General features: G+C 38.5%; 1 protein-coding gene across 1 annotated transcript; it reads right to left on the bottom strand.

Moving 5' to 3' along the window:
- Positions 1 to 5,711: 5,711 nt before the first annotated feature.
- Positions 5,712 to 11,620, bottom strand: LOC113507026 (segmentation protein Runt-like; the record flags this gene model as incomplete). Its single annotated transcript, XM_026889883.1, has 2 exons — positions 5,712 to 6,663; positions 11,446 to 11,620. Coding segments are annotated over 2 exons (825 nt in total), but the record flags the coding sequence as incomplete, so codon positions are not given.
- Between the last annotated feature and the right edge of the window lie 9,028 nt (positions 11,621 to 20,648).

Below are 20,648 nucleotides of genomic sequence, written 5' to 3'. Positions count from 1 at the left end.
ACTTACCAACTCAAAAATAATAATTTCTAACAACTACACCTAAGAAAGTTGCAACCTAATAAATATAATTGTTCTAAAGAAAATGATTGTAGCCCCACAAAGGTGTTTCTAACTAAGAAACCAGTAGCTTTCATGAGGCGAGGGAATGTTTTTATAACTCGGTTTAGTTACGGGCATTACACAAACAATATTTTCGGGGCATTTTATGATTTTTTATTACTCACCTTTCATGTTGCCGTCCTTTCGGCTTGTTAGTCGCCGACTTTCTTTACTTCTCCCTCGCTCTTACCTACATTGGGATTTATATTGTTTTACTAGACCATAAATCCACAGATGTGGTGTTTTTCTGTTTTTGAATTAGTCTACCTACTTGAGCCGTGGTAATTGACTGGTAACAATTAAATAAATGTAAAAATGTTTTTTTTTTCAACATTGGTACTTAAATTGAATAAGGAAGAAGTCAAAATAACCAGAATTCCTGAACAGCTTCTTATATTAAGATCCATTTACTTCTTTAAAATAAAAAATATCTGAAGCAACTGGCTTTAAATAAACTTTAGTCCTCCTACTTAATAAGATAGAGTATTTGTTTGTTGATTTGAAATTTGTATCAATGGTGAGGATATTACAGAAATGAACATCAAATTACATTTTACATTGCTATATCCGTAATACATATTAATATCAAAAATAATTCAATATAAAATCACTTTAAAAATGTACGTTAAACTAATGAGTAGATACTTTTGAACGTACTTTAGCATTACCATGTCTGAAAGTCAAAGTCCAGAAACGGATCATTAAAGTATTGACTGTGAGTCAAGTAGGAACAGTTGGCAAATAATTGGAGCTTTCCACTACGTTCCGATGCTGCAACAAAAATTCTGCGAATTATCAGACTCTACCTATGTAGAGCTTCATTTAATTAATTAGGTAGATGAATGTCGAAATGAACGGATATTAATATTTTCGCATAATGTTATTAAATAATAATATACTTTTTTATAAAATTATGTCTATATTTTTGATAAAAAATGATAGTAAATTCTCGATCTACAATTTCTGTATCAAGGCTAAGAAAAGATGAACAAATCTTTGGTAAGTTATTTAGAGTATTTAATTTATTTTGACTGAGTCCTCGAAACAGCTTTTTGCTGTAAATAACGATTTGTATGATAAACTAAAAAAATATAAATTAAAAAGGAATATTAATTTACATTCAAAAACACATTTGAGGAATGCGTAGCTTGTTAAAATTAAATCCAATTACAAAAATTACAGTCAACAGTAGTTACCCAAAAATTTATAAAATTATGCATCGAAAATCTCTTTTTTAAAACAACTCCCAGTCAAATTTACTTACATGTGAAACGCTTTTATCAATTTATTTATCCGATTCATTAGACGATCGAAGTGTTTCGGCGAGATTTATTTTTTTCTCCGTTTGGACGGAAGGAGCGGAATAAATATTAATAATAAAGAGGGTTTGCCTTCAAAATTACGCAGGAGAGGCGCACCGTGTTGACGACTCCTAATTTGACGTAATTTGCATAGATTATGCCAGTTCGTTGAGTGCCAATCTTTTTAAGTGGCTTCTTCTACTCATTTTGTGTTCCTGCCGCGGCCCAATAAGGAATTTATTATATCCAAGTGCTTTCTTTGCGAATATTTTATGTTTCATGAGGTAACTTGCCGTCCCCTACTTGTTTTTTGTAAAAACAACACATTACTTTTTTGGATTTGACTTCATTGGATTTTTATAACGTTTTTGTAGTGAGCCATTATTTTAAATTTATCTGTTTTTTTATATAGAGTAATGAATGTTGAATAAGATGATCTCTTACTAACAAATAATTTCCCCGTAGCAAAAAGTCAATTTCCAACATTTTACCATCGGCCAAAGTGGAACATTCAGCGCTCGAGTGCTACCTTCCTACATTCCGAACACAAATATCAGCTAATCCTACCCTGGCCCCACTTTGTAAGCCAACATTATCTCATGTTATTTTTCGATATTACCCCGTTACAGCGGCGGAGGGCGCGTAAATCAAATTTATAGCCTTTTTATACAGGCATTAAAATTTTATCAGCGAGATTTCTTTCTGTTATGTCCAGTGTGGCCCTGTCGCCCCTTTTTGACTTTCGAGTGGGATGATGAGAGGGATTTGTCTGTTATATTTTGGAATTTTCCCCTTTTTGTTAATTTTAATTTTTCCGAACTTATTTTGCACAAGAAATTTAATTTAATGATGATAATTATCTGGTAGAGCCTGTAATCTACTATAGTTAAAAAGACAGTTCGATAGTTTATATCGACCAGTCCGCCTGTTAAATATAATAAGGAACTTAATAAATTAGACCTAACGAATAGCTCAACACAAATTAATTCCTTTTTTCAGAAAGCGATTTCCCGAAAAACACTCAATCAACTCAAATGTTAACAGTTACATCCTAATGGGTGCTAAGTGATGGTACCTGTACGATAAATCCATCGACATTGGAGGCCTCCATTTAGATTTTTCCCGGGTCGCGCCCGAGGCGATCTTCCGTCGAACGGGTTGAAACAATAAAAGCAGGTGCGATGTCGATCTTATCGATATATGCTGTCGCGCACTAGCCGGCGGCACTGGCGGGTTAAGCCGCGGTTCCTGCATTGCGACACGGCGGAATTAAAACGTTTTTATTTTTACGTACGTAGGTTTTCGCTTTTATCTTGTAGGTAAGCAGGCTGAAAGCTGGGATTTCTGCTGATTGTCCATTGATTGCTCGGGCCTCAATGCGAGCACTGTTTTACTCTTAGTGAACCAGAACAGGTTAACAAGGATATTTTGGCCCAAATTAAAGGCTATACGAACATCTTTGTTGAAGGTATTTGCCGACCTGATGAGCGTATTTTGTGTTTCACAAAACGGAGTTTGAAACTAGCAAATTAACAAAGTAGGACGAAAAACACAAAACCAGTCGCTTATGAAGTTCAAATAAGGTTGAACACTAAGCAAATTGGAGTTTTGTTGCAATTCCCTCATACAAAGGATGTCATCCGAACAGTCAATAAAAGGAAATTAAAAAGTATTACAGAAAGTTACTCATCGAGCTCTTCGTTAATTTTCGTTCGATATTCAACTTTCAAACACAAGCGAAGTTTATAAACAGACCACACGCACACACACATACAAATGAAGCTCATACTGTAATCACTCGGGCATTGAAAACATACGTTCATTCGCTCAAACAAAATTTCAAATTCAGAATATATTCACTGACGCGGCTGTCTGGCCACAAGTTTTTAATACGACCAAATAGGATGGTTGTACACTGTGCAATGTAGAGTTGTACCGGTTATACATCGGCGTGTGTGCACCAAAAAGTAAGTCATAACGAGTGCGAATCAAAGGTTTACATAATGAGGTGGCTCTATTCAGAGAGATGTGCGCGACAACATTGGATACGGTTGTGAATATTTTGGGGTGTGAGAAAATTGTTGTAGTGGAGACTGGAGAGAAGAGTCGACAGAAATAGATTGTAAACTGTGCTATTGTATTAATGTTAGTTAAATGAGAAAGAATTTGTTCTCTCAACTTTTTTTGGAAATAATATGTACGAGGACATTTTTTATTTTAAAACTATTTAAATTTGTCTGGTCGAATTATGTCAAGTACTATGTCTATGTTTGTAGGCTTCGATCCCCTTTCGGATGAAAACAACTTAATCACATAGACAGTATTGTTTTTGCACTCAAAATTATTACCGGTATGCGTTTTTCTTCAGCTGATCAAATCGTCTGTCTTTATCTTCCAAAGAAAATGAAACATTGCCATTAACTTTTACTGTTACTAAAACTAAGACACATTTCGCATTTAAACAAAATAAGCTCCTCAAAAATTATTTTAAAAGTTACCAGATGGTTGATGATAGCTCGATAATATGAAGAGGTGTTGTCATATCCAGTATTACAGTATCCAGGCGTTGTTTGAGGAGCGGCGTGACCGCTGGGGGGCTGCAATCAGCTAACCAGATCAGTTGGGCGCAAACACAATTGATAGCACCCACACGCATCCACAACTCTTCCTATACGTACTAATGCTGACGTTCATGGTGTTCATGTGATTTTCCTTTTAAAAGTATCTATGTTTTGACTGTCATTGAACTGAACAGAAGATTGCGAGGAGTCAGAGAGTTATGAATTGTACATATGTTGTCAAATGTTTTGATGCTCTACAAGAGATGTGAGTGGGATGTCGTTGATGCGATTTTGTCTCTTTGATAATAGGTATGATAAATAGATAATAGGTATATCGTCACTATTTAATGTATTGCACTGTCTACTACATTCACATACAGTTAAGTCATTTAAAATGTTTTGAATTATGTTTTTTTATTCATGTGATATATTTCTAGACTCTACAATATTTCGGGATTAGTTGTCGATAATTTTAAAAAGTTTATCTTCTGCGGCTAAGATCTAAACTAATTTTGATTTCGTTGCAGTGGTGAGATTTAGTCGAATGCAGGCCACTGTGGCTGGTTTTAGAAAACATTTTGAGAACACTGTTGGTAATACATGATTATAAGTAATATTATTCACTGCGTACGTTTCAATGTCAAATATTACCGACTTTACCCTAAAACTGAACATAAATAAAATAAAGAAACAACAAGATAACGAAAATGCCTAGAGCTCTTTAGATTTTCTAAACACCGTATGACTTTGCTATGAATCAAAGCTTGTGCCACAACATGATCAAGAGAATTTAGCCTTGCAGTCTTTAAAAGTAAAACAGTTTAACGAAATAACACTGCATTAAACAAAAGACGGAGTTTTGATTCATCTTTAATAACACGTCAAGATTTTAGCATGCGGTGTTTATAAGTTCGGTTACAACATAACATGTGCAATGCACATTGTGTCAGCTTACGTCTTATTTTCATGTAAATATAAGGTGAAGTTAGTTTACGTGTTTATAAGATCTAAGAAATACCGATATCCTCTAAGCACAAAATCGACATTGCTGCCTGTTGCGGGTTTTTTTTGCCCCTTTTTGATTCGATTTTGAACAGATTCCAACCCGCGTTATTTTTAAAATCGTAAGACTGAATCACTCAATTGTAGAGTAGCCTTATAAAATACTTCTTGCTCACGAGTCACTTGCACGAGTTATTTTGCTAATAATTTTGACGTATCAAACAATTATTAATTACTGTGACCAGAGTAATTTTCTTTCTGTAACAAAAAACTCTGATATTTAATTCAAAGTGAATTATCAACTGTTTATTAACGACCATAACATTATCATCGTCACATGATCATAATAAACTATTTTTAGTTTTTTCCTCTTCTTCTTCTATTTAATCTAAAAATGTCTTCAAGTTGCGACTAATATAAGACAGCGACATTGCATGATCTGCGATGTCATTAAATTTTTCTCTTCGGCTCAATTACACGCACTCGATATACATGTAATGAAAACGAATGTGTAAAGTCACCCTGAACGGGACAACATAGATTTATATGCTGGTTGAAAATAAAAATACCGTCTTAATTTCTTAGAATCTTTCTTTTATCTCATAATCTCTAGATACATATATACATTTCGATTATACATTGCAATTGGCAGACATTTATTGTACATTGTTCGTTTAATAAATACCCTTTTACACTATTTACAATTATACATTTGTCTTTTTAACTATTAAAGTAATCAGTCATTTCTCGAAGAATAATAAAACTTTACATTTAAAAATCGATTTACAGTTATTAAAGTTACGAAATAATTATTATAGACAAGCTTGAACACATCTGCAATAAAAGTAACAAATAATCTATCAACATTTACTTTGCTAGTCTAAACTCTATCATCTAAATAAATCTAACAATAAATATCTGATATAAATCAAAGGATTTTTAATACCTATATGTATTATGTACAAGCTCATTGGTTTATCACATTTCAACAAATCCACCATCACGATGGATACATAACTATCACGTACTAAGGTCACTAGCACTATACAGTCAATATGGCCGCCACACAGATTTGTGCGTCGCTAACGAACCGTTCGAAATCTTGGTGGATGTAGGACTAGACGACAACATTCTCGTGGTACGCTGTGAAGGTGCTTTTAACTCATTTCGAGCTCGCGGCCTGTCTGATACCGTGGAGTCAGCGGCCTGAACCCGCTTCATCTCTTGAAGCTCAACATTCGCTGGTCTGGTCGGATGGAAAGCAGACTTCACTACTTCAATGGTTTCTTCGTCTGATTCATCGGAGATTGTGGCATCGTGAATTGAGTTAACTTCCGACTTCGAATCAGCTTTCGATCTATCAGGACTAGCATTGTTTACACTTCTTGGGCTACCACTCTGTCGGCTACTCGTCGGTGACAAGCGAGCACTCGATGTATCCATTGAAGAAACGTTGCTTTGTAAGTGTCTTAGTGCTTCATAAGGATTGATGCCGTTCTTCAGTGTCAGTTCTGGTGGTAGGGCTTTCATTGCTAGGTCAGCCGGATGCGGACCAAATGGTAGGAGCCCATTTGGCGGTAGGAAAGCACCGGGAGGAGGGATCAGACCCGCTGGAGGAAGATTCGAAATTGCTGGTGGGAACGGGAACAATTCTGCTCCGGGTAATGTTACCGGTGATGTTGTTATTGGGCCGGCAGCACCTGTTAACAAAGATAATAGAACATTAGTACTTGTAACGGAAGGAAAAATATTTTTCAGGTCTTTTAACCGTGATTGTTGTTGCTACCCGTGTGGTGCCGGGCTAGAATTGCACCACCCCATTTCTTCTCGTGGGTGTCGTAGGAGGCGACTAAGGGACAAAACAACACCGGGGGCGGGCAGCAGCGCCCCACGGAGAATAACTATACCACAGAACTGCGGTCACCAACCCGCATGCCAAGCGTGGTGACTACGGCAAATCCCCCCCTTATGCAGCACAATTTAAATTCACGGCCCCCAGTTCCCGGTAGCTGCACTATTCCTGGCCATGGTACCGGCCACGGTAACGGTGCAGTGGGGGTGCTAAGAATCCCCGGGTGACGGCAGGGTACCTACGCAAATTGACTTTGGCGACGTATAACGGACGTACACTACGGCTGAACGAGCACGTTGCCGAATTGGAAGTAGAGTTAAGTCGTATTAACTGGCATATCGTAGGGTTATCAGAACTTCGAAGACAGGGGGAGGAGACGATAACTCTCGAGGCTGGTCACTTACTCTATTTCCGAGAAGGACACCAACCATCTCAAGGTGGCGTCGGTTTTATGATCCACAAGTCACTCAAGGGCAGCATTGTGGAAGTTGGCAGTGTGTCGGCAAGGGTGGCATACCTTGTTCTTAAAATAACGGAGCGTTACACTTTGAAGGTCATTCAAGTGTATGCCCCAACGTCTTCGCACCCAGACGACGAAGTCGAGGCCATGTACGAAGACATAGTGAAAGCTATGTCTCGTACCAAAACATTCTACACTGTTGTCATGGGTGACTTCAACGCCAAAGTAGGAGTACAAGAGAATGGCGAGTCGAGAGTGGGTCCCTTCGGCTCTGGGCGCAGAAATCACAGGGGGCAAATGCTGGTAAACTTCCTCGAGGCTCAGGGCTCTTCCTGATGAACTCATTCTTTCAGAAGAAGCCCCAAAGGAAGTGGACCTGGCGGAGCCCCGATAACGTGACGAGGAACGAGATAGACTTCATTATGTCAAACAAGCGCCAGATATTCAGAGATGTCTCTGTGATTAACAGGGTCAATACCGGTAGTGATCACCGACTGGTAAGAGGCACTCTGAGTATAAATCTCAAAATCGAGCGAGCGCGATTGATGAAGTCAACTCTCAGACCAACCGTGCCCCAGGTCGAGGCTGGCTGCGAAAGCTTCCAGTTGGAGCTACGAAATCGATTCGCTATGTTGGAAACTACTCAGGATATTAGCGACGCCACCGATTGTCTGGTACGGGTTGTCCGTGAGGTGGGCTATAAGTATTTTCGACCGATGAGTAATGGACGCAAGTCGGCACTCACCAGCGAGACCCTGGAATTGATGAGGAAACGGCGAGAAAACATAAACGCAACACCGTCTGAGCGTCAGGTACTTAACAGGGAGATAAAAAAGCTGATAAGACGCGATACTCGGCGTGCGAATACCCGATCCATTGAGCAAGCTATAGAGCGGAACCAAGGCTCAAAAGTATTTTCCAAGGCTCATATCTCCCGTTGTCACCTGACAAAACTCAGTACGTCACAGGGCACTACCGTTACCTCGAAGCCAGAGATACTCGCTGAAGTCGAAAAGTATTATGGGGACTTATACTCACCAAAATCGAGCCCGCCCCAAGCACACAGCGCGGATGACCCACGAGCCAGACTTACACGCCACCTTACAGACGAGCTTCCCGACATTGACATGGGTGAGATTAGAATAGCTCTCGGACAGCTACACAACAACAAAGCTCCGGGAGATGACGGAATAACCACTGAGCTGCTCAAGGCAGGTGGAACACCTGTCTTGACAGAGCTTGTTAAGCTCTTCAATTCCGTCATCCATACTGGCATAACACCGGAGGCATGGAGCAGAAGCGTGGTGGTATTATTTTTCAAAAAAGGCGATAATACGCGGCTTGAAAATTACCGCCCCATTTCACTTCTGAGCCATGTGTATAAGCTGTTCTCGAGGGTTATCTCGAATCGTCTCGCCCAAAAGTTCGATGACTTCCAGCCACCGGAGCAGGCCGGGTTTCGAAAAGGCTACAGCACCGTGGACCACATACATACGCTAAGGCAAATTATACAGAAGACAGAGGAGTATAATCAACCTCTATGCCTAGCGTATGTGGACTACGAAAAAGCCTTCGACACCGTCGAGACCTGGGCTGTGATGGAATCCATGCAGAGATGTCTCGTGGACTGCCGATATGTCGAGGTGCTGAGGTGTTTGTACAAGGCCGCGACAATGACCGTTCAAGTACAAGAACAGAGCACAAAACCAATCCAATTGCGTCGAGGAGTAAGACAGGGAGACGTAATCTCTCCGAAACTGTTTACAAACGCATTGGAGGACGTTTTTAAAACGCTTGATTGGAAAGGACGGGGATTGAACATCAACGGTCAGTACATCTCACACCTGCGATTTGCAGATGACATAGTCATCATGGCGGAATCTCTGCAGGAGTTGGAGCTGATGCTTAACGGCCTAAGCGATTCTTCGCGACGTGTGGGTCTCGGAATGAACCTAAATAAAACTAAAGTCATGTACAATGGCCTTGTTCTTCCGAGACCCATGGTCGTAAATGGCGCTGCTCTCGAGGTTGTGCAAGAATACATATATCTTGGCCAAACCATCCAACTGGGGAGACACAACTTCGAGAAGGAAGCGAGCAGAAGAATACGTTTGGGCTGGGCAGCATTCGGGAAGCTACGTCATATCTTTGAATCGTCGATACCACAATCCCTTAAGACCAGGGTCTTTAACCAGTGCGTCCTACCCGTAATGACGTATGGAGCTGAAACGTGGACACTCACCGTGGGCCTGGTCCATAAATTCAGGTTGCTCAGCGTGCGATGGAGAGAGCGATGCTCGGGGTATCTCTGGTGGATAAAATTCGTAACGAAGTCATCCGCCAGAGAACCAAAGTTACCGATATTGCTCGCAGAATCAGCACGCTGAAGTGGAAATGGGCCGGCCATGTCTGCAGACGGACAGACGGTCGATGGAGCAGACACGTGTTAGAGTGGAGACCACGTGTAGGCAAACGTAGTGTAGGACGTCCTGCGGCACGATGGACCGATGATTTGAAGAAGGTGGCTGGCAGCGGATGGATGCGGGCTGCCCAGGACCGGGATGGTTGGCGCTCTTTGGGGGAGGCCTACGTTCAGCAGTGGACGGCGATAGGCTGAGATGATGAGTTGTTAGATGTTGATGAAAAACTAATAGAATATATCGAGCAACCGTTTGCTGATTTGCTAACATGACGTAATATGAGAGACGAGCCCCTGGGGATGGCCCGCGGCGCTCGGGCACTCCGTCTATTCCCTGAACAACGGGGGTGCATAATCGTACCAAGGATAATGTACAATCTGTAGGCGTTTAAAGGCGGCATCACCGAAAGGGATGTTTTTTTAGTGCGATATCGGGAGGGTGAGGGTGCAACATTTATTTATCCGAACTCTACGAAGTTCTTTGCAACACGACACAGTATTCCGTAATTCGGTACGATGCTAGTCTTTCAGCGACACGGCGGAGTATGTGTCGGCGCATTATAGATGCAGAGCACGTGAGTAGGTGTTACAACGTGTGCACTCCACAAAGCCGAGAGCATCGCGATAAGGAAGCACACCTATCTCCGCACACGGCGGACAAAGAGGGCTCGAAATGTGCAATTTTCATTAGCAGCTGTGTTCAAAAAGTTCTTCCCGTGGAAGCTTTGATTCTCGATAGCGTGTATGAGAAGCTGGCGCATAAAAAGGACACGATGGAGGCGCAGATTGGGCCACAAAGAGCTCGGAGGTGGTGCTACGTTCGTTTCTCTTTTGCACTTTTTCTGTTTGCAGCAGTGGCAGTGCGCAGACCACTTTAAAAGGCAACGAGGGTGGAGGGGACGTAACTAGGGGGTAATTTGGCGAGGTGGGGCCAATATCGGCGTCGCGCCTGATTGAGGTGATTCCCGATCGTTGAATTTGATTCTGTTTTGCTTTGACCGTTATTTTTAATTAGCCTTTATTGGGTTAACCGGATCTGGTTCCGGAGGTGACACAGTATTGTGTAACTAGACAATATAAGGATGGCTAAGTTTTACGGCGGAAACTTTGTGAAAGTTTTTTCCTATTCATGCGGAGTTGTGCAAAAACTAAAATAATGGGTGGTCTTTTGTTCTTTATTCTCATCATAAGCTGTTGAAAAAAGCGCAAATCGATTACACATGTTCAAAGTACGTCTCACGTCTGTGAGCTCGCCAGTTCGCAGCTTTAATAAAAGTCTGTAGGTGTTTGAGTACATTGCTCCTCGCGTTTCAGCGTCGGAAACAAAAAGTGGCTGGTGGCGCGGTCGCCTACATTGGAATAAAATTGACTCCACACTCTCTCGAACGTGAAGGCAGTGCTTTTTTGTACGTTTAGTAGCACCCCCTACTTTCCCCCGTGGTGTGGACTTCAGCGGGTGGTTTTGCTTCGGTCGAGCCGGTGTTGTTTTGCAGAGTTCAAGAGTCGCTTCTTTTATTTGAGCCGCTTTTGCGTTGTACGGCCTTGAGGGGCGGTACTGTTGCTTGCAACATGTTTTTGAGTGCTGTTTGTTAAATCGGGAATTTTTAAATTAACAAATACCGTTATTGTACGCCGATCGAAAGTTTTAAAGGATTAGATGTTCGAAGAAAGTTTCTTCAGTAGAAGAGCCCGATTTCTATCTTCATTCTAGTTTATATCAGCAAAAGTGTATATATAAAACTGTATCTTACCTTTAATGAGCGTGGCGGTTTGGTCTCGCATTTGCGGTGGTCTGAAGTAGTCTGCCCACGCGTAGTTGAGGTAAGCCGCATCCAGCCAGCCGGGGTTCAACAGGAACGGGCTAAACGCACCCGGATGACCGTATCCATAATCTAAAACAATGAAAGCAATTGTTAGTGATGTTGAAAGTCATAATCTAAAATTAATAAAAGAACAGTGTCGTAAATTTCAAAGGTTATTGCGGTTTGCCAACATGGCTTTGAAAATAAGTCTCCCCTAAGTTTGCTAACTATGTGTATATCGTGGTGTTGTCCTACAGAATGGCTTATTAAGTAGATAGTGACGTAGCGAGGTCAGCAACGTCTTGAGCCACGTCCGCAAGCACTAAAGTCACAAAGGGTGGCCGTAAAGGCGGCGACACACGGGCCGCGCTCTGTTTACCGCCCGACGACTATAACAAGGGCTCTGTATACAAACCGAGCCAGTTTACTACTGCAGTTAGCCGGCTCCTCTGTGCCATACGTTTTTACGACCTTCCAACGTCACGTTGCCTTTCGCCTTTCATAGCGAAACACTTTTTATGTGTTTAATCGATACACTACTGAAGACATCGTCCAAATCTATTTTCGTTTTTTTACAACATTCTTAATACAATCAGGAGACGTCCCAATTGATGCGATCAGGTGTATAACGTTTTTACTGCCGGATTAAACTGTTTACGAGCACTTAGTCTACTTTGTTTTGAACTTTGTATACGCGGTGCTTCTTACACTCTTTATACGAAGTTGTTGCAACATTTGCTGGAGTGTTTAGCCTAAATTTATCGTAATCTAAACACTGATTGTTATGGGCACACTTTTAAGTTTTTACACGATCGATTTATCGCTCACTAAATTGAGAGTTGTTTACGAAACAATTAGTTTATTCGTGCTCACCGTACCCCTTTTCGCGGGGAGATTAGCGAGTGTTTCGTGAGAGCGTTTCCCAGATCGCGGGTATTTTAAATTAAGAACTTGATGGATGGCCCGTCGCGCTGTCACGCGGCTATCCGGCGGAGCTGAGGAACGCTCCGACATCATGGAACAATAATAAGTTAAATGTGGAACTCGGAAACGGGCCGCTCCATTTGTTAATGTCAGTATTCAATTAAATTCAGTTCCCCGACCCTTTGCATATGCGGGGTTCTGAATATTAAAGCGGCAAAGAGAGCATTTCTAATGTTGAGAAGTGCTATATGATTACTGAGTGCTTGAATTAATATTAATCAGCGTAAGTGGGGACGTAACCGACACAAAAATTTGTTCGAAGTACATTTGAACTTCGTACTTAGATACTGTGCTAACTTTATATTCGGATTGTGGCAAATATTCATTGTCACAATATTAAAAGAATCTGTGCGTGTGAATGTTCACCGAGAGAGTTATTTCAACGAGAATTCCAAAACAAAAATACTGCACTCGCTGTGTAAAAGTGTTGTGTGAATCTATAAAGTTATTTCTGCGTCCGTTAATCACAGCTGTCCGAAAACTGTACAATGGCATAAGAATGTGTCTCGGATCAAAACGCGTCGCGGCCAAATTTGTACCGCTCGGGACGATAAACGGGCGATACGACACATAAGTGTCAAAACGGGCATTAAATAACTCGACAAGATGAGATGCGAGCGTGCTGTCACTCGTAAATTAATGTTAAGGAGCCGAGTTCTTGAATAAATGGAATCAGAGTTATGGCTCATAATTTGGACGGGGTGGCGACGACGCCCAATAACTAACACCACATTAATACGTCTGTGCTTAATTGTCTGTGTTTATGATAATTTAGTAATATCTGTTTTGTATTTGATGGCAAAGAAGTATTTATACTTTAAATAATCAGAAGATGGCGTTATTTTCATTTGTTGTTAAAACCAAACTAAACTTTAGCAATAGAACCATACAATTTGTTAAAGTTTCGTAGCAATTCCCTTTAACTCTGGAAGTAGTTTCGATAAGTTTAAATTTCCCATATGTCGTTTGTTAATCTTCGAGGGTTCCGTCGGCTGGTTATGAGGGTCACTGGCTGTGATGCGGTATTTTAGCAGCTAGCAGGGACATAAAATCCATATTTTAGAGGCACAGGCGTCGGGGTGCACGCGGGGAGATCAAACGGAGTTTACGACGCGGCCCGAGATTGTTTACATCTGTTACGCGGCCACCGCCGCACCGGCGAAGTTGGTAACCGCTGTACACCAAGTACCCAGTATTATACACCATTGTAATATAACGTCAAGTTTCTAGAATGTACCTAAATATTTCTGGCTAAATAAAATGTATTTTGGAACAGTACTGACGGCTACATACTGCGTTTTCATTAAAGATCATGATTTAAAACGGATTTTAAGTTGAGCAAAAACAGCATAATCATTTATTAGCAAATCTTAAAGATATTATAAATTGTTTTGATTAACTAAAAAATACAATATTCGCTAAAGAAAGTATATAATGACACAAAAAAAAAAACGAAATTTATTCTACACCAAGAAAAAGCGTCAGAAACGATATACTTTTTATAATGTCTGAATGTAAGGTTAATTTACTAACTACGTGTTAATTAGAGCCGTGACGTGGCCATTAGACAGTCTGCCATTGATCGCTTTATTACCGCCTCCTTTGATCTTTATCTCTCGGATGTTAGTTTTTCCGCATACTGTCTTTTTATTATTGGTCGAAGTTTGGGCGCAACTGTTTGTTTACACAGACGTCTTACATTCAACGTTGTAACATCCAAAATAGATTTGTGGTGTCAAAACATTATGATTTCGTTTTAATTTGTTGATTGTCTGTACGTTTTTGTTCGTGAGTATTTCAGTCGGATTGTGATTGATAGCGTCTGGCTGAGATTTAGCTGTGACTCAAGTTTTATTGTCTGAACTAGTTTTGAAGTATTTATTGGTGTTTTTATTGTGTCTAATAGACCGGAATTGAAACGTTAAATACTTTTCATGACTTTATTAACGAAGAAATTGTTTTGAAGATTGAATGTTTGCAATTATTTTTTTTTGCTTTAATAAATTTGCATTTTATTGGTTAATGATTTAATAAATTTTGTTTTTAATTTTCTCAGCGTTACAATGCTGGCGTATTTTCAAACATTGACCTTCAAAAATATATAAATAGGGGAAGTATATTAAGACATTCACATTACACGAAAGTATAAAAGCGTGTTCTTGTAAACACCAATAACCATTTATAAACCCCACGTCAAAACATGCCTCGGTTAATGTTAACTCCTTACTAACATAAAAGCAGACAATCGTTGTTATTTTAAGAGAGAGCTGTCTTAGCTGTAATTCTTACAGAGCAGATTAAACTGAGGAGGCCATTAATGTCGCAATGATTGACTATCGTTCGTTCAAGAAGTTAATCCCACCGATTAATTATCGAGACAAATTATTAAAGAAAAAAATTGTAAACTGATTGGATACCTATTTCTGATTTAATAGGATCCGCATATTTAGATATCCGTACGTGAGCGATGTATACGAATGTGAAGTCTGAGTGTTATATACCATCAACTTCATATAAGCCAAAATTAACCTTAACTTTTTACAAATAAAGATGATTATTGCACTTATGTTTGTGAGACACAGAGAACTAATTTTTATGCTTGTAATTTTGTATTCGCTTTAATGTAACCATGAAAATTTGATAATTGATGTTGTTTTCGCGTCTATATTCAAGCTAATTGCAACTTGTATTTTTATGGAAAATATCGTTCTAACCTTAACAATGTTTACCTGTTTTGTAATAATGTGCCAGTTTAAAGAAATTTCACTTCATCATCATACGTGTGAATGTTGAAAGAATAATATCAAGCTTGGTTCAATTAAAAACGATTTCATCCGAATGGGATTCAGTTCTTCTCATATTCAAATATAATGGGAGCAAACTCTTACATTAAACTGTGACCATTGTGTTCGGGCTTTGTTCATTTTTATTGTTTTAAAACCCCTTTTTATTGTTAACAACATCATCGCCCGATAGGGAAGATATAATTTTTTTTTTAGGTTTGCGCTATACGGGCTTTGAGCGAATTTAAGTAGACATGATGCTCTATTTTACTTGTTAGATTTTTGTGGCTTTAGAAGAGATTGAAGATAATTTAACATTGGAATGTCACGAATATAAATACAATTTGTAGAAACTTCCAGTTCTTTAAAGATGCCTATTAATATTAATATAGAATTTTATACAGGAAGAACAAATTTAATCTTCTCAGCTTGAATATTAAAAAAAACTGCGTCTATAGTGATTCATGTATAGGTATAGTGATATACAAAGAACAAAAGTAGATATTATATCAGTCAATTTTAACATCACTTGTTGATCGACCTCATCCAATTATCTAGAGAACGAAAATGATGATTAAGTTATTCAATCGTATAATAATCAGGCCGTGGGCTATTTGCGACGCGGTAAAACACGGTTATCCGTGGTTCCGCACGTGTCTGCAGTGGGGTGGGGCTAACCCCCACTGCCGGCGGCTATATGAAATTAATTTCAAGTACGCTGCAGGATTTGTGTACATTGCCTGTGTACTGATCTCTGGTTCATGTTGGAGTAAAGGCAAGTTTTTGACTTCAATGTTATTATGAATTTTTGCTTTTACTTTATTATATTTTCTCTTCCTTCTTTGAGATTTATCTATAAGTCAGAAATTGATGCCTGTCACTTTTCTCCTACAATTTGATACAAACGTACATACATAATGTGATACTATAATGCATTGAAAGCGTACTTACCAATATAAGTTCGGTTTTATCTGCAGATTTTCATTCTTATAGCGTATTCTTTTCTCAGCCTATATACGACCTACTGCTTGGTACAGGCTGCATTCTGCCTTTCCCGTATAGTCAACATTTATGCTTTGATCACCATAATAATAAGCATATTATTCATTTCTATTCAATTCAGAAAACCTTATATATGTATCTAATTTCCAGTAAGATTCTAACTCGTTCCCACTCGCCCCTCTATCCGGTATACCCCGTCAGTAAACATAGCGCAGGATGTTTGCTCTGCCGAGTACTGCGCATTATCCGCTGACACTGGCGTTTATCTACTGGCAACCGCTAATGTTGTTCACTTGTACATATTTTATTAGCTAATGTAACTTTACGGTAATACAGTTTCCATTTTGAGTTTTGATTGAAAACAAAAGATAGAATATTATATTTATTCTTAACTTTTATTTTAAAGATATTAGATGTGTTCATTTTGTAAAAGTGGCTTTTTGGGAAACTTAAAAAAGGGTACTTCAAAATTAGGTAATGCGTATAAGTGTAACCCTTCTTTAAGTTTAATTTAATAAGTACTTTGTTTAATGCTGGTAAATAAAAGAATAAAAAGACTTTTTGTTGTAATACGCTGAAAGTACTTTTGTGATCGAGTTTCAATTCTTCACATAGTAACCTAACACAAATTAAAAAGAAACACCTAGTACTTATTTTGAAATCACATAACACCGATTTAAGGTTAAACAACTGCGCCAAAAGATAGTACATAATTTTAATTGGAAAGAAAGAAATACGTCAAAGGAGATAATAATATCTTGTTGACAATCTTATAGCAGGTGTCACGTGTGCTTCAGTTTAGCGTGAACTTTTGATTACACGAATTTTTCCACGAATGCTTAAATCATTATCAGAATACTTGTTGCGTTATGCGTGTAAACTTATTTAAATTTAATTAAGTTTTTTCAAAGTTAGGAAAGTATAGTGGCAGATACCAATCGATTAAAGATGATTTTGTTTGACTTTTATTCTCAAGGTAAGGAGTTTGTATGTAAAGGTAATGTTTCTTCGTGTTTTTAGTATTTTTCGTCAAATTTAAGTGAAGAGATAGGATAACAATTAGGCTATTTTCGCTATTCATGGAACGAAGGCCGCGGGCAAAGATTTTTAAATTTATGCGATCTTTAAAAAGAAAAAGAGAAGGAATCCGAATAGTTGCTTGGGTGTCTGTGTGTATGTGATTTGTATGTTTGTTAAAGTTACTTTGTGGTACATCTTCATACCACATGTTAAATCAACGTTTATTTTGTATTTCCCGAATCCCGAAATATATAATCTCATTAAACTGACAAATATCATATTTATCGCAACTGCTTTAACATTTTAATAGATAGTAACGATGTCTCATCACTCCAAATTTAAACTCAATGTTTTTTTTTCGAGAATTATAAATACTGTTTATCTACTAAAGTGATATTAAGACATGATAATGTCAATTAAATTAAATGGACCGTGAATAATAACATAAGGCTTAACTTCCTGTAAATACCAGTTTTCGGGTAAGTTTGTAATCTTATCAGTATCACGGAAAGCGATGACACTTCGCGTATTTGAACCAGCTATGTAAAGGGTATTTACTACCTTTATCTATATTTTAAGAGGCATATGTCTGTCTCGGGTATCAGAGCGTCACCTGAGCTTCATAACTACGTACGATAGTGGTACTTGGAATCTCATTCAACTCACGATCGGTATCAAAGTAGCGACACTCACAAAGATTGCCCATTTACAGATCCCTCCGTCATAAAACCACATAGACACTTACGTGCGGTTCTGCACATGTATTTCTCAGAAACGTCCCTCAGAGGAAGAGAGGCTTTTAAGAGGCCGAGTGAGTGGAGAGCGGTGTAGCGATCGGCTCCACTGCTCACCCCGGCCGACAGTAAAAAATATGAGCATCCCCCCATACACCGCCCGCCCCTCCACCCCGCGCCATCTTGAAAAACTTTGTCACTTGTAGCCGCAGATCGATCTGTGTCTACGACGTCTACGGCGTAGCAACGTGTAGGCGCCAACGTAGGATTTTCAAAATTATCTTATCACTTGTAATAACACGGATGGTAACCTCAATTTCAGAATAATTGTACGAAATTGCAGATAAATGATTTCTTTCTACAAAGTCATCATATATCTTGGTATTATCTGGCGTGTTGTAATGAGCTGACATGATTAGGTGAAACGCTAGCATTAACATCACATTAATGGTTAGATAAATATAAGGCCATCGCAACAGTGTGCTACAAAGTTATCAATAAGTAATTGGGCATGTATTACATAACTCGTAGACTGTTACAATCCCTTCAGCATTACGGCTTCTCTTTTAAGATGTTGCATATACTTTGTTCAGAATTCAGATTATTATGTACGTCTATTGTTATGACCCCTCATAACACAACTAATGTCATTGAAATGATAATCAGTAAAAGGATTTGTGTGGAATTATTCACATGACTACCTTGACTAAGGAGATACGCCCTGTGGCTAAGTTCTTTTGAAGGCACGATCAGCAATACTTAACCCTATCATGTAGGAAATAAGAGTCATATTTGAGTGATATTAATTTAAAAAGGAATAAGAACACCTAAGGGCCTCAGCAGGTGACTTTACAATTCGTACCTTGTAATGTCCATGTTATTTGTGAAGTCAAAACGATTGAATGGAGAATTTGAATTGAAAAATATAATCCAAATGTATGAGACAAAATCTTTTAAGATCTGGAGTCGTTGAGTCCAAAGGTACTTATTACTTTTGGTAGCATATCTTACTAGAAGCATGTAGATATACTAGTCGGTTAGACCGAAATTCCTTTTTACTATACGGATATAGAAGGTAAATTCTTTATTACAATTTGTGTCTTTTATCGACTGGGAATCACAAAAGATTTATGTTTTTTTATAGAAAGATATTTTTATGTTTATAACAGTAACCTACTGACAAATTTGTCGACAAAGGGCACAATTTCTCAAAAGTCAAGTAAAAGATAAAAATGCCTTCCCTATAGCTCATAGATAAAAAGATGATCAGTTAACAATTGACGCTAATTAAATTTATCCGAGATTCACACATTCCACAAAAAAGTTAACCCCAACCTTTGTGTCAAAAGGTCAACGAAAGGATCGACCCTTGACGCATCAATAGACAGGTAGGATAGGATAGGCAAACCCTTCCGAAGATACTGAGTCATTGTCCTATCAAAGGGTTCGGGAAACCAAAATTAGTTGCATTCAAATCCTCGTGACACACCGATTGTCATAACGAACCGTGCGAAATTTCGTACAAAGCCGAAAAATTGTGGCACTAGCAAAAAAAACGAAAAAAAAAAACGTTTCTGGGTAATTTTTTGAAAAAAGAAGCGATGCGAAAGGGTAATGTGATGGCGTGACCCCCACATGTCATGTTGTTTTTTAACGGTTTTTTCTTTCTTTTTTACGCCTTATCACCGCTTGTATACAATTACAAAACTTGCCAGTAATGTGCACGTAAATGAGCGCTTGGCCTAGATACTAGTAAGCTAGGTACCTAACACCCTATCAACCATGTATGATAACGTTATCTAATTGATTCGATTGTTTTTGGGTTGGAAAAATACGTTTATTCAGATAATATTAATGAAGTGGCTAAACTGGACTGACGGTTCCCAAGTGATATTTAAGCTAATTAGGTATATTTTAATCTTGTTTTACGTTTCAGAAGCAGATTTTGGAATTAATTAAACTTTACTTATATGGGTTACCACGAGTTTAATAGCGTAGTTTTACGTAGGTAAAAAGCTAGTATTTTTATACCTCTTCCTTATATAGCGTCATTGACTTGAAAAATCATTAATGGCCGCCATCTTGGTATTCGACCAACATCCAACGGTTTATTTATTGTCTTCTACAAGTACTTGCATACAAGTCAAGAACAAATGTGGTATGTGAACATGGACTTTATCAGGTCTATTGTGGTGCAATCATTCAGGGGTTGTAAACAATCATGAGAAGTTAGTCGCGACTGACTCCGGTACAAATGTCCGGATGCTTTTATTATTTTAAGGGCCTATCAAGTGTTCTGTTTTCTATACACAGGGTGTTTTATTCTGTTGTTTATTTCATCTATTTAAATTGATTTAAATTGAGATTAATTGTGTTTTTTGTTGTACATTAATTCTAAGTTTATGTTTTCTTCCCTAAAAATTATTAGAATTTTTCTTTAAGTGTTGTCCAAATGTTTGCGCATTGCTTTTAATCCTAGAAACGTTTTTTTTTTCAATTTACACTAAGTAGAACTTTTATTATTAGCAAAATAACAGCATACTGTATATTAAAACTATACAAACTAAGAAGTAGAGTATTAATTTAACTTAAACTTTTGTTTATTGACGATTTCTTTAGTAGACACTCG

The sequence above is a fragment of the Trichoplusia ni genome, unplaced genomic scaffold (genome assembly GCF_003590095.1).
Source record: "Trichoplusia ni isolate ovarian cell line Hi5 unplaced genomic scaffold, tn1 tig00000281, whole genome shotgun sequence".
NCBI lineage: Eukaryota > Metazoa > Arthropoda > Insecta > Lepidoptera > Noctuidae > Trichoplusia > Trichoplusia ni.
This window is presented reverse-complemented; position numbering and strand designations above follow the sequence as displayed.